The sequence below is a fragment of the Bombina bombina genome, chromosome 3, assembly GCF_027579735.1.
Source record: "Bombina bombina isolate aBomBom1 chromosome 3, aBomBom1.pri, whole genome shotgun sequence".
In the NCBI taxonomy this organism is placed as follows: domain Eukaryota; kingdom Metazoa; phylum Chordata; class Amphibia; order Anura; family Bombinatoridae; genus Bombina; species Bombina bombina.
In genome coordinates this window covers 772,932,321-772,948,569 of record NC_069501.1, presented here as the reverse complement: position 1 = coordinate 772,948,569, position 16,249 = coordinate 772,932,321, and the positions used below count along the sequence as shown (strand labels likewise).

General features: G+C 38.8%; 1 protein-coding gene across 2 annotated transcripts in view; it reads right to left on the bottom strand.

The window, feature by feature from the left end:
- The window catches only part of LOC128654011 (interleukin-1 receptor type 1-like), a 174,736-nt gene that overhangs the window by 9,762 nt on the left and 148,725 nt on the right, over nucleotides 1-16,249 (bottom strand). For both annotated transcript variants that reach the window (XM_053707654.1, XM_053707655.1), the window contains one exon: nucleotides 12,132-12,277. In XM_053707654.1, the coding sequence (XP_053563629.1) occupies nucleotides 12,132-12,277 (146 nt within the window). The remainder of the gene's footprint in view (nucleotides 1-12,131; nucleotides 12,278-16,249) is intronic.

Genomic DNA, 16,249 nt, shown 5'->3' with positions numbered 1-16,249 from the left:
GATGACTTCGCTGGCTGGATGAAGATAGAAGAGGTAGGAAAAGGCTGCCTTGATAAAGACTTCTTGCCGCCCGGATGATTACTTTGCTGGCTGGATGGATCCTTCAAACAGGACTTCAAGAACTGTAAGTGGATCGTCGGGGGTTAGTGTTAGTTTTTTTTAAGGGTTTTTTGGGTGGGTTTTATTTTTACATTAGGGTCTGGGCAGTAAAAGAGCTAAATGCCCTTTTAAGAGCAATGCCCATACTAATGCCCCTTTCAGGGCAATGGGTAGCTTAGGTTATTTTAGACAGTTTTTTATTTGGGGGGGGGTTGGTTGGGTGGTGGGTTTTACTGTTGGGTGGGTGTTTGTATTTTTTTTGCCAGGTAAAAGAGCTGATATCTTTAGGGCAATGCCCCACAAAAGGCCCTTTTAAGGGCCAATGGTAGTTTATTGTAGGCTAGGGTTTTTTTATTTTGGGAAAGCTTTTTATTTTGATAGGGCTATTAGATTAGGTGTAAAAAAATTTATTTTAATAATTTGGTTTGTTATTTTTTGTAATTTGGTGTTTGTTTTTGTAACGTAGTTTTCTTTTTTTTTTTGTAATTTAGGACTTTGTAATAATGTTTAATTGTATATTTAAATAATTTTAGTAGGGGGGGCGTAGCCAACTCTGGAGCCGAGCAGACGCAGATTTTTAGAACTCCTGCTCTAATGAACCAACAAAAGCCACAAATAGCCCTAAAATACTGTTTTATAAGGCAAATATGATCGCAGATTAAATAATAGCCTTCTCTGACTACATTTTGAGCCATCTGGCAGAGGATTGCGAGAACAACTGAGGTAACAGTGTCGATGGGGATTCAGTGTCTCCCTTGGTAGTGAGGAGCTGACTGCTTTCGTTGCTTCTACCGGAGTTCTCAGGACTCAGATAACTCTTAACCGCTAGACTCTTTTGCACGGCTCAGCCTGCAGGGATAGACCTGATCCCCCTCTTAGCCGAGAGGATGGCCTCCCTAATTTTGGATGCACTGACTCTACTAGGCTCCCGTATGGACACCCAGTTTGCTCACCTCTCTCAATGCTTGTCTCTCAGCCGAGAAGAAGCACCGGACTCACCAGAGGAAGACCTTGACAATCTACCCGCCCCGGTGGTGCATCTGCTTGAAAGGGACAAGATGGCGGACACAGCCAGACAAGGCCTCTTTACCTTCCCCCAGCAGCCTGATCTCACCGCCGACTTCACCATGATGCACCCGACTCCTGTTCCGGAGCGGCTGGTCGGAATGGGGGTTGAGGTGAACCTGATTGCATCCAACGGCTTTGAGGATAACCCGCCTCCTCCTCTATACCTGAAAGCTGCGCACTCCGGCTCTGACATGGAGAAGACCGGCAGCGATTTGAGAGGTTCCCACGCAGATAGAGGAGTGAGGCCTAAGTCCTTGTCCACGATGCAGCACAGCAGAACTCCCGTCTTGTCCCTTACAGAGTTCTTGCTACACAGTGAGCAACCTAGATATAAGGGCGGCATAGTACTGAAAGATCTGTTTTCCCTATCTGAGCTCAATACTCACAGAACTGATAGCAGCATACATGTGGGCTCCATGATCCGGTCCATGAACTGTAATACTGAACTAACTAGTAGTGCCCTCCATGATCCTCAGGCCAGGTTATGCCGGAAGATTGGCATTGGGTGATGTGCCTAGTGATATCCCATTTATATACAGTGGACCCTACTATGTAACTTTATTTTCCTTTTTATTTCACTCTCCCTTCCTGAATGTGGAATTTAATATCTGATGGGCAGTCCGGTTAGGGGTTATTATTGTTTTTTTGTTTGTGTTCCCCCCCCCCCCCAAAAAAAAAAAAGTGCTGAAGGGTTCCATGGTTGCTCATGTTCATTTGGCTTATACGCAAGTTTAAACAGTTTAGTGATTTTATGTTACCATTCTTTTTTAATTCCTTATTATTTACCTAGTGGGATATTGTGGGGATTATAATGTATTAGAGGAGATTTAATGTATAAAATGTATTACTAGTGTTCTGAGGGCTAATTCAGATTGCAGCCATGCTGTTATACTTACTTATCACTTCTACTGTATAATAAAAAGCGGTGTAAAGCTTACCAGATGTGCCGCGTATGCCGTGAGGCCTGTCTTGGCACATTACAGGAAGAGCTGTGCTTGCTGCGCACTGTTATTTACATAATATACATATGTGACGGTCTGTATGGTTATGATAACTTCTCCTGGCATCTCCGCTGGTATTGACCACTTTACTTAGAGGCAAACTGAATGTGTAAGTTTACAACATAGCTCCTGGATATGAAGCATTTTGCTATTGCCTATACTCAATTCACATGCAACTATTAAGAACTTATAGATTCACACATTCCTGAGACCCTACCCCCTAGATAATATAGACCCCTAAAACATGTATGATATTAATGAGTGCCATTCATTCAGCCTACATTGCGCTACCTAGGATATGCTCTCAGGATTGGTTTCTCTTGCTCTCCCCAGAGCAGCAAATTCCCTACACCCTTTAAGCTTTAGAATAGCTGGCGAATAGTTATAACCCCATTAGGTACCTCTCTCACTATGCTGGTCTATGTACTATCAACTGTTATTCATGCAGACCTCTGTTCAGCTATAGAAGATAATGTACCCTACTAATTATTGCTTAATTTATATGATATTTATATGTCTATCACCTACCACTACATCTGAAGTAACGCAAGCAGATACGTCATTTTGTCTATTGCCCACACATGAATTTACTTAGTAATTATACAGGTTAATGTACAATATACATACAGGGAACCCCCCTTATAAGGTTCATATTATATGCTGATGACTCCTGGACCCACCTCTAGGACGAGTATTGAGTATTGCTTAAATATTCTTACCTCCCAAGTTCTTAGTATGACCTGAGACTGCCATGGAGCTATTTGTCCCTAGACTTGTAAAATGGATAAGATACCCCTACATTAACACCCCCGCTCTATATTATTTACCTGTCTCTTCCGATGTGACCCCTCCTGGGGCACACATGGAATACTCCATCCTCCTTATCCCCCCACCTCTCAACTATCATTGCTATAGCTACTTGCGCCCTTAGGTACACATAGCACACAAAACATATTTTCATCTATAGTCTACATAATACTATGAATAAGCTCATCCTGCAACCCTACCATAGTTGGCTCCACCCTCCCTTTCTCTCCCCCCCCTTCCATCTTCCCCATAATTCGAGTGGCTCTTGCCCACTGCACCTCCTTTACTTCCCCCCTCTTTGTGACTCACCTGTGGTCACCTTAAAAGCCAACTCTTCACATCAAGACAGGTGTAATGGGAATTTATACTTTCTTCATATTATAGATGTGGAGACCAGAACTCCAGTTGTTAACACATAAAATGAAGTTATATATTGGTTAGCCCAAAACTATAGTTGACACCTCTTTAGTCATGACATATGCTCCCATTTGCTATGGTTTGTCTTTGAGTATTGATATTGTCATGATTATTTTTGCATGCCCGAACATTAATGTCTCAAAGTGAGGCTTGGAACTGTTACCCTCTTCCTAGCTGCATGGATCACATGTATGTAACAATATTGTGTGTCATATTCGGATGTTACTATTATTGATGGGCAAAGTTTGTATTTTATCTCTTCTTGAAACTTCAATAAAAAAAGTTACATTAAAAAAAAAATAATTTTAGTAGGGTTAGGTTTTTTTAATATGTAATTTAGTTTATTTAATTGGTAGTTTATTTTAATTGTAGTATAATAGTTAGGGTAGGCTAATTAATAGTTAAAAATTAGTTTATTTTAATTCTACAGGTAAGTTTTAATTTATTTGAAGATAGGGATGTTGCAATTGTAATTAAAAGTTAAGGAGTTGTTAGGTTTAGGGGTTAATAGCTTAATTTAGTTTTTTGCAATGTGGGGGGCTGATGGTTTAGGAGTTAATAGGTTTAGTTAGTGGTGGTGATGATGTGGGAGGCCAGAGGTTTAGGGTTTAATATGTTTATTTAGTGGCGGCGGTGTCGGGGAGCAACGGAATAGGATTTAATAACATTATGTAGGTGGCAGCGATGTCGGGGGCAGCAGATTAGGGGTGTTTAGAATCTGGACTCTATGTTAGGGTGTTAGGTATAAACGTAACTTTTTTTCTACCATAGAAATCAATGGGATATGCTTTATTCTCTTGCAGCATCGAACATAAGCTTTCAGTGCTTTCATACTCCCATTGATTTCTATGGCATTGCGGGATCGTATAATACATCACAAATTTCAACATTTGCCAATCTTGAGACTTTGATAACTAGGTCGTATCAATCTCGCAACAATTATGATGCGGAATTCCAGCGTATTTTCAGTTGACACTTTGATAAATAGGCCCCAAAGAAGTGACAACAATTTCCCTATTGATATTGTCTAACAATAAAACTTTAGGCAAGAAATCAAATTTAGTCTTTAACACAGCCTTATCCTGATGAAAGGTAAGATAAGGAGGGTCAGAAGAATGACCATTTAATTCAGAAACTCTTCCAGCAGAAGAGATAGTCAAAAGAAACAAACTCTTCAAAGAAAAAAGCTTAATATACACTTTAAGCCCGAAGGCGCGCCAGAAACACCAGTTATGAAGCAGCGGTCTAAAGACCTCTGCTCCATAACCTGTCTGCCTGCTCTGAGCAGGCGGACAGACATCACCGCAATTCAACCCTATTAAGTACGATGGGGTTGATTGACGCTCCGCTGCTGGTGGCCGATTGGCCGCATAGCTGCAGGGGGCAGTGTTGCACCAGCAGCTCACAAGAGCTGCTGGTGCAATGCTGAATACGGAGAACGTATTGCTCTCCGCATTCAGTGAGGTCTGTCGGACCTGATCCGCACAGTCGGATCAGGTCTGACAGACCTTTGTTAAATAGGCCCCATAGGCTCAAAAGGAGTAGCCTGTAAAAGTTTTAACATCAAGTTAAGACTCCAGGAAGAGAACTGAAAGATATGCCCTTATCCAAACCATCCTGTAAAAGCTGTACATTTCTATGAATTCTAAAGAATGCCAGTAAAAGCCATGATCTATACACCAATCGATAAAACCCTTCCAGACCTTATGATAAATCTTCCTAGGCACAGGCTTACAAGTCTTGATTCAATCATAGAATCTGAGAAACCTCTATGCTTAAGAACTAACCATTCAATCTCCATGTCATCAAGCTTAGAGATTTGAGATCCAGATGGAAAAGTCTGAACATTTATTGGCAACCTCGTCTCCTGAGAAGCCCAAACCCCTTGTGCTCTCAGATACCCTCAAACAGCTCATCAACCTGAAATAATGGCATATGTAGTAATCACAGTCCAGGTAGGACAAGCAAAAGAAGCCCCTGAATATTGAACTGATGATCCATCCACAAAGTCAGAGACTGACTTGTACTTTGATCCAGAAAAATCTTTTGAGATAGCTGAGTATGATCTCTGTACCACTAAAAGCTGAAGAGGTCTCATATGAAATTGAGCAAATCATAAGACCCAGTAGTTCCATACAAAAAGCAACAGAAGGAAAAGAGACTGAACGCCGAGACAGGCTGACAACAATTTTAACCTTCTCTGATCTGTTAGAGATAGACTCATTGAGACTGAATTTATTTGAAACCCCAGAAATGTAACCTTTGTCTGAGGCACCAAAGAACTCTTAGGAAAATTGATCTTCCAACCATCCTGTTGAAGAAACAACAAGAGTCTGTTGGTGTGAGATTCTTCTAAATGAAAAGATGGGGAGCTTGAACCAAGATATTGTCCAGGTAATGAAACACTGCAATACCCTCAGATCTGAACACAGACAATAAGACACCTAGAACATTTGTAAATATTTTTGGAGCTGTAGCCAAACCACATGGAAGAGCAACAAACTGAAAATGCTTGTCTAGAAAGGCAAACCTTAGAAACGGTAATGTTCCTGTGTATTAGAACAAGAATATCAGCATCAATTGAATCTATAGTGGACATAAACTGACCTTGCTAAACAAAAGGCAGAATAGTCAGAATAGTTTCCATTTTGAAAGCAGGAATTCTTGCAAACTTGTTCATAGCTTTCAGATCCAGAACTGGTTCATAAACACCTTATTTGCTTAGAACAATGTAGATATCTGAATGAAATCCCATCCCCTATTCCTGCAAAGGAACTGGATCAATCATTTCTATAGTTTCTAGATCTAAAACTGACTGAAAAAAGGCTTGGGCTTTTAAGAGATTTCTTGGAACATTGGACAGAAAAAAAAACCTTCCTCTGGGAGGCCTTGTTCTGAATCCTATCCAATAACCCTAGGGAACTATATTCAGAACCTAGGGATCTGGAACAGACTGAAACCAAGCTTTCTGAAAAATCCATAACCTGCCCGCTACCAGAGCCTCTGGATTGGGAGACGCGCCTTCATGCAGACTTGGATGAAGGGGTGAATTTTTGTACTTTCTTTGGTCTGTTCCAGTTAGCACTGGGCCAGAGGTGCTTTATTCTGAGAGGAAAAATCCACTTTCTGTTACTTGTTCTGACAAAAGGAATGAAAATGATTGGAGGCTTTAGATTTCCCTTTCAACTTCTTGTTAGGGAAGAGTAATACCCAGGAGTAATGGATCGAGTACTCTCAAGTAGATTAAATATTTGGTGTGACCACCGTTTTCCTTCAAAATAGCATCAATTCTTCTAGGTACACTTTCACATAGTTTTTTTTTTTTTTAAAGGAACTTGGCAGGTATGTTGCTCTAAACATCTTGGAGAACTATCCACAGTTCTTATTTGCATTTAGGCAGCCCCATTTGCTTCTGTCTCTTCATGTAATTCCAGATAGTCTTGATGATGTTGTGATCAGGGCTCTGTAAGGGTCATATCATCAATACCAGAACTCCTAGTTCTTCCTTACACTGATACTAGTTCTTAAAGCATAATACATTTGGGGCCTAACCGATGCCTCCTGATGATATTTCATGATGGATAAGTATCTGCCAGTACATTTCTTAACATTGAGGAGACCATTAATTCTGAACAAATCCCCAACTTCATCTGGAGAAATGCAGCCCCAAACTTGCAAGGAACCTCCACCATACTTCTCTGTTGCCTGCAGACACTCGTTCTGGTATCACTCTCCAGCACTCTGACTAACAAACTGCCTTCTGCTACAGCCAAATATTTAAAATTTTGACACATCAGTCCAGAGTACCTGCTGCCATTTTTCTGCCCTAGTTCCTGTGTTTTCATGCATAGATACATCGCTTTGCCTTGTTTCTATGTTGGAGGTAGGGCTTTTTGGCCACAAGCCTTCCATGAAGACTACTTCTGACCACTACTTCTGACTTCTCTGGACAGTAGATGGGTGTACTAGGGTCCCACTGGTTTCTGCTATTTCTGAGCTGATAGCACTATTGAACTTCTTCAGATTGAAAAGGGCAGTAACCATGATGTGTCTTTCATCTGCTGCACTGTATCTACGGTCCTCAGCATTGCCTGTTTCTTTGTGCTTCTTCAAAAGTGCTTAGACAGCACATATGGAAGATCATGTCTACCTTGAAATTTCTGCCTGTGAAAGACTTTGTTGATATAGTATAACTACTTTGGGTCTTGTTGCTGTGCTCAGTCTTGCCATGGTGTATGACTTTTGACATTAAACTGCCTTTAGCAGCCTCAACTTGTAAGCAGAGTTTAGCTGTTCTTCACCCAGTTCTATTCCTCCTACATAGCTGTTTCAGTTAATGATTGTGTTTCCATCTAAATATTAAATTGATGATCATTAGCACTTGTTTGTTATAATTGTTTTATCATGCACCTAACAATATGCCTACAACACCTATGACTTTGTGCAAGTGTACCTAAAAGAAGGGTGGCCACATCAAATATTAATTTGATATAAAAATATCTTTGGTTCATTCAATTAGCATTTTGTTGGATAAATAAAACATTAACAGTCTAATATTTTAAAGCATTCTGACTTTAAAGTGATGGTAAATCCAAGCTTATTACAAATGCTAGGATTTACCATCACTAAAAATAAATATTAGTTTCTCTCATTGTTTCATAAAAAAACACTCCCCCTATCTTTTTGGAAAATATATCGCTATCACAGCATCTCTGGCCACCCACGGCACTGTGCTCTTCTCCAATGAGGTGATGTTTCCACCTCTAGCTGTGCTAGGATGTCAGTTGACACACATGGCTATTGGTCTAGAGGTGGAAACATCACCTCATTGAAGAAAGTGCTGTGCCATGGGTGAACCTCTAAATGGTAAATTTTCACACCTGCCAAAACTTTTGCACAATACTATACATATAGATATATTTCTTAATTTGTATTATGTGCTGACCTGCTGAAAACTGTACTGTGATTTCTTTGTGAAGGTTGGATACTTGAACACCTCATTTTGAAGTACTTTGTGCTTTGTATTAGGAAGGGTACCTTATATTCTAGTACACATTTCAAGACAATGATCTATGTTACAGTCTATCTAAAGAACATGTATGCTACTAATCACTGATAAGCCCTCTTTTGAGCTCAACATTTTTACAATCAACCAGGCAACTTTGCACGAGTCACATAATGAACCCCATATATCAAGGGCTACTACCAAAATGAATAAAGCATGTAGCCATCACCACCAAAATTTAGAACAGTTATCAACTAATAGACCCCCTTAGTATATATGACACAACAACAACATCAGTAATAATCCATGTTTATGAGATATAGAAACATTCATATAGTAATTGAATGACAAATTAAGGGGAGGAATAAATGCAACTGAACTTCTGTAATGGCTATAAAAGTCATCTGAAAGGCCTTTTAAGTTATTACACTAAGGTAGTGAGGTTCCTTGGGTGGGTAATGCATGGGCGACATACTTTTTTGAGTGTCACAGTGGAAAGGAGTTGTTTGGATATGGGACTGACATATGTGTGGAGATCTTTAGGGAACTATGAAGTGAGGGAATTCCCAGGGGTAGGTAGTGTATTTAAGTAGATGTCGTGGTCAAAAATATGCTCCTGAACCAGTAAAAACATAAAACGTAGAGACTAATTGATTCAACGTTCATGATTATTTCCTAATGTGTTTAAATGCATGTTTTTATTTAATGAATAGTGTCAATTCATGACTTGGGATGGGCGAATGTGCTGAAAGTGTAATTAGTTTGGTAGAACGAATATTACTGTGGACATTCGTTTTGGACAATCGAATGTTGATAAGAATGAAAATCCATTAAAATTTGGTAATCGAATGTTACTTTCATTTTTGAATGTTCATAAAGAAATGGAATATCCACATTCGAAAATTCGAATGTAACATTCGATTTAACAAATACTATTCAGAAGTTCAATAGTTCATGTGGTAGGGAATTTAGTAAATTGATACATAATAGATATAAATATATCAATTTAAATATTTCTATTTCGAATATTGCATAATTTGAATATTACATTTAAAGAGAGCATTAGAAATAATGTTCCAAATATACAGATTCACATTTTTCGAATTTGAATATTGCATAATTCGAATATTACATCTAAAGAAAGCATTACAAATGCTATTACATAAACTGAATGTTAGAATGTTGAGCAAACATTCGAAATTCGAAACGAACGAACGGACGTGTTAAAATTTGTTTCAAATATCGAATGTTGCAAAACATTTGCCTATCCCTATTCATGACATGTTTTATATCTTCATATAATTTTGCATAATATTATAATTAACATCTAAAAGAAAAAAAAAATAAACACTTAATTGCATCCAAATGTTGTTGTTTTTTTGTTCAGGTGATAGTAAGATAAAGCCAAAAATCATGCTAAAACTTGTGTGAAAAAAAGTTAATGGAATGGAATAGCATTTGCAAGGGGTTCCAATGCACTGTGCCTGGCAGATCTAGCCTTTTGAGTAATTAGTTTAGCAGTATACCAGAGGCTCAGTTTTACTGGGGGAGGTCCTTGCACACCCATTACAGCACCCAGAAGTGCTTCTGACTTGTGACTTGATTTTCCTTACTGTTTTCAGTTTTTAAAATCAATTACACTATGGAGCAACCTTGACTGCTTTATTTTGTTTAAGTATGATCTATGGAAAGGTTAACAGGACTTATGTCAAAGGACAACTTTTTATTTTCCTTATATTTTACTGGCTCCATATACTTGATATCTAGTACAATAGAAGCACTTTGATGTTGTTGTTTTTTTGTTATCATTACCTTTAATATTATTATATGAGCCAGTGTTATTGTTAATTTGAAGCTGAGCTAAGAGCGCCCTCTAGCAGCACCTTTATACAGTGGGGCAAAAAAGTATTTAGTCAACCACCAATTGTACAAGTTCTCCCACTTAAGAAGATGAGAGAGGCCTGTAATTTTCATCATAGGTATACCTCAATTATGAGAGACAAAATGTGGAAACAAATCCAGACAATCACATTGTCTGATTTGGAAAGAATTTATTTGCATATTATGGTGGAAAATAAGTATTTGGTCAATATCAAAAGTTCATTTCAATACTTTGTTATATATCCTTTGTTGGCAATGACAGAGGTCAAATGTTTTCTGTAAGTCTTCCCAAGGTTGTCACACACTGTTGCTGGTATGTTGGCCCATTCCTGCATGCAGATCTCCTCTAGAGCAGTGATGTTTTAAGGCTGTCGCTGGGCAACATGGACTTTCAACTCCCTCCAAAGGTTTTCTATGGGGTTGAGATCTGGAGACTGGCTAGGCCACTCCAGGACCTTGAAATGCTTCTTACGAAGCCACTCCTTCATTGCCCAGGTGGTGTGTTTGGGATCATTGTCATGCTGAAAGACCCAGCCACGTTTCATCTTCAATGCCCTTGCTGATGGAAGGAGGTTTGCACTCAAAATCTCACGATACATGGTCCCATTCATTCTTTCATGTACACGGATCAGTCGTCCTCTTCCCTTTGCAGAGAAACAGCCCCAAACATGCTTCACAGTAGGTAAGGTGTTCTTTGGTTGCAACTCAGCATTCTCTCTCCTCCAAACACGACGAGTTGTGTTTCTACCAAACAGTTCTACTTTGGTTTCATCTGACCATATGACATTCTCCCAATCTGCTTCTGGATCATCCAAATGCTCTCTAGCATACGTCAGACGGGTCCGGACATGTACTGGCTTAAGCAGGGGGACACGTCTGGCACTGTAGGATCTGAGTCCCTGGTGGCGTAGTGTGTTACTGATGGTAGCCTTTGTTACGTTGGTCCCAGCTCTCTGCAGGTCATTCACTAGGTCCCCCCGTGTGGTTCTGGGATGTTTGCTCACCGTTCTTGTGATCATTTCGACCCCACGGGGTGAGATCTTGCATGGAGCCCCAGATCGAGGGAGATTATCAGTGGTCTTGTATGTCTTCCATTTTCTAATTATTGCTCCCACAGTTGATTTCTTCACACCAAGCTGCTTGCCTATTGCAGATTCAGTCTTCCCAGCCTGGTGCAGGTCTACAATTTTGTTTCTGGTGTCCTTCGACAGCTCTTTGGTCTTCACCATAGTGGAGTTTGGAGTGTGACTGTTTGAGGTTGTGGACAGGTGTCTTTTATACTGATTACAAGTTCAAACAGGTGCCATTAATACAGGTAATGAGTGGAGGACAGAGGAGCCTCTTAAAGAAGAAGATACAGGTCTGTGAGAGCCAGAAATCTTGCTTGTTTGTAGGTGACCAAATACTTATTTTCCACCATAATATGCAAATAAATTCTTTCCAAATCAGACAATGTGATTGTCTGGATTTGTTTCCACATTTTGTCTCTCATAGTTGAGGTATACCTATGATGAAAATTACAGGCCTCTCTCATCTTCTTAAGTGGGAGAACTTGCACAATTGGTGGTTGACTAAATACTTTTTTGCCCCACTGTATAATGGTTGACTTTATGTGACAGGCATTTCAAAGCCGAAAAACCCCCACAGTCATGTGAAAAGCAGGATTCTGATGTTTTGCAAATGTCTTAAGTTTAAAAAACCCTGCAAACCATGTGCGATTATTTCCCACTCCTCTTCTATTGTATAGGAATAAAGCATATACAGTGATAGATGGAATGAATGGTTATAGATGGATTGGTCACAATAGTAAACTTAGGTCTTAAAAATAAACATGAAACTTATGGAAGACTTACCAGGTCGCTTTAATATAACATACGCCTTTGAATTTACAAAAGTGAAAGCTTCACAGAAAAAACGTTTATCGTAGTCTTCTTCTTTAATTTCTAAAAATGCCAGGGTTCTTGTTGCTACAGTGATTCCATCTTGCGATTTATTGTATCTTAATTAACAAAAGAAAAAAATAATCATATGACAAAGGCATGTTCAAGCTAATGTAATAGTTATATTGAGTACATGAATAAGTTAGGTACTGGAGCTTATTACCTTTAGGTAGAAAACCCCCGTTAAACTTGGGCACATAAGACCTTTATACATTTGCTATATATTTTATTACTCAGTAATACCTAAATATAATTTAGACTGCAGTGCTAATACAAGCCTGCCACTTTAAGCTAAAGGGTCAGTTAACACCTTATAATTACAAGACATCTTTGCTGTGTTGCCATAGAATAACATATGGGTAAAGTCTTAACGTTTTGAAAACAAATTTACATCCTTTTACTGTAATTATTTTTCAATAGCCAAACTGCATACACCATTTGCCGTATTTGTATAAAACCAATATAAAGTTTTTAAATAGCATTGTCTTTCTAAGTCATGTCTGGCAATGTTAATACACCACATTATTCCTCAATTCACTCTGCAAATATTTTCCAACAAAGGATAGCAAGAGACTGAAAACTATTGCATACAAAATATATGAAAATGTCTTTAAAATAGCATTCTCATTCCCACAAAGGATAGCAACAGACTGAAAACTATTGCATGCAAAATACATGAAAATGTTTTTAAAATTGTATTCTCCTTTCCACAAAGGATAGCAAGAGAATGAAAACTATTGCATACAAAATACATGAAAATGTCTTTAAAATGGCATTCTCCTTCCCACAAAGGATAGTAAGAGACTGAAAACTATTGCATACAAAATACATTAAAATGTCTTTAAAATGGCATTCTTCTTCCCACAAAGGATAGCAAGAGAATGAAAACTATTACATACTAATTACATTTAAATATGTTCAAAATTGCATTCTCTTTCTAAGTTAAGTTTGGCAATGTTAATACACCACATTGTTCTTTAATATGGTAGTCTGAAAACACCAGAATCACTGACCTTTTAAGCATCCACGACACTGCTATCCAAAAACATCTATAGCTAAATACTCATGTGTTGCGCAAAAGTAATTTTGTTAATTACACAGTAAATATCAAGCATACACCTGCATTTACAGGTGGTAAACTCACCTGGAAGGTGCTTCCATAGAAATTACCTTCTAAACAACAACTTTGTGCTCGTATAATGAAGCATACATGAAAAAAACATGAAAAACTGTCATGTTATGTATTGTGTGTCCCAGAAGTAATTCAGTTAATGTCATCAATCATATATCAAGCATCCACAGCTGATTTTCAGCTGGTTAACTTGTCATGTGGGAGGTGCTTGCATACATTTTCAGCTGGTGAACTTGTCATCTGGGAGGTGCTTCCATATATTTTACCTTTTTAAATACCACTTTGTGCTCGTATAATGACGCCAAAATACAGAAAACATGTAATTAATGTAATGTGTGGCGCATAAGCTAATCAATCAATTACTGCAATCATTTACAGCTGGAGAACTTTGCATTATAAAAAGGTGTTTCAATCGACACACTTCATTTCATTATTCTTTTGCAATGGAGATCATTAACGTGATACAGTTTGTCCTCATATTACGGAGACGCAGAGCAAGACGGGTGATGATAGCAAAGAAGACGCCAGCGGGTGCAGAGGGTTTTCCTGCCTAGGGTTGGTCTCCATGACCTCAGTGATCGAGAGGGGATCTGTAGATTTCAACTCAATAGGGCTTCTATTGAGAGGCTCTATGTCGAAATCAAGGACTCTCTCAAACCACTAACTGCAAGGATTAGGGCAATCCCTGGGATGGTAAAGTTACTATCCTCTATTTTTTGGCAACTGGATCGTTCCAGGCTGTGACAAGTCTAGGCGTAGGTATGAGCAAGGCAACCTTCTCCCATCATCTGAAGGTTATCCTGAATGCCTTACACCAATGCCTAGTCCATCATGTCCACTTCCCAAAAACACCGGAGGAGTGGCATGATGTCAAGCTCCAGTTCTATAATCTAGCTGGGTTGCCAAGAGTATTGGGGGCCATAGACTGCACTTATGTATTGGTACAGTCTCCCAGGGGAAGAGAGGAGCCATACCGGGACAGAAAACACAACCACTCACTGAATATCCAGGTCATCTGTGACTCCAGGTTAAGATTCATGAGCGTCCGCTCTGGATTGCCTGGTTCTAGTCATGATTCCTTCATCCTCCGGAATTCATATATATATATATATATATATATATATATATATATATACATATATATATATATATATATATATATATATATATATATATATATATATATATGATCAGTTCCAGGAGGGACAAATGCCAGAGGGCATCCTAATAGGTAAATATCTCTTAAATATTTTCACATATGTATATTATAGATTTAATTAATTCAGATTGCTAATATCAATGTTCTATTTCTTTTACGCAGGTGATTCTGGATATTCTTGTTTTCCATGGCTGTTCACACCCGTCAACAACCCCAATAGAGTGGAAGAGGTGCACTACAATGAGGCACACATCGCTACCAGATCGGTGATTGAGCGCACCTTTGGCATATTTAAAAAGATTTATTTTGTTATATCATAGTGACGTTTCATCATCCACAGACCCCCTTCCTCAGACCAAACATATATCTGCATATATGTACATTATAGACTAGTTTTCTAGCGCCACCTACGACTTTTTTGGGGGGAGATTTTTATCTCTCTAGAATCGGCCCTTTTTCCTCTTTTATCATATATATATATATATATATATATATATATATATATATATATATATATATATATATATATATATATATACACATTTATATATATTTTTTAATTTATATATATATATATATATATATATTTGTATATATATATATATATATATATATATATATATATATATATATATATATGCTTTATCAGAATTGGAAGGTAGTTGTGGCAAACCTAGCCACTTCTGGACTATAATGTAAGAAAGGTTGTCTATAGGCTGTATTGTGTGCTATGTATATGTGACAGACCCTTCGGTCAGAACTAAAGAGTTAACTTTGTTCAGCTTTCAGAAGCTATTTTCTAAATACAAGGTTGCTGGCATCAGCTATTGTGTGCTCTAATTAAGTTTAGTGATAAACATTCCCATTGTCTAATCATCTCCAGAGTCAGACTGCTAGTTGATAAGATGGACTGCATTGTTTTCTTGTGTTTAAGTTGTTATCTGCTAAGTAAGGTAATTCTATTGTGGCATGTCAAAGGGCATTTGCTCTCTATCTAATGTACAATATTCTTTCAACCCCCCAGCTGGGGTCAGACTTACATAAATACTAGGCATATAGCCTTTAATAAATGTCATTCTGTTTTTAAACCTGAAAACTGGCTGGGTTGTGAGTTATTGACTCCCAAACTGTGTTTCGTCCGGTTATTGGGAGTATTGGGATATTGCCTTACTTTTCAGCGCTGACTGTGGATTTACCGGTTATACCCGCGGAGATCGTAGATTTTAATATTGCCCTCCGCTACAATTGGTGGTAAGCGTTGGGATCCGACCTTAGAGCTGAAAAACGCAATTCGTGCAATTGCAACTGCCGAATAAGAAAAGGGAATGGCAAGCAGAATACAGCGAAAGAACCGACTACCGAAGTGAATGGAGACGGATTATTCTAAGCTAAAGAGACAAACGTTAAAGGAACTGCTAGAAGCCAGGGGAAAGATAGCCAGCAGCAAACCCAAGGCTATATTAATTGCCGAGCTGATGGAGGGATACAGAGCTCGCAGCGCTACGCCTCCAGCAGCCATGGAGGAGACCCTATACCAGAGGGAAATGAGGACCAGGCTGGAATTTTTACCCCAACCTGTACCACGGGACATGCTATCCATGGTAATGGCAGATGTGCAGGAGTACGTGATGGCACACAGTCCGCGGAATGCATCCTCCCGAGCAGAATCCATTTCGGAAGCACTCAGCAACCCAGTAAGACCCAAAATCCCATACCATGCCTTTAAAATGTTTTGTGAGG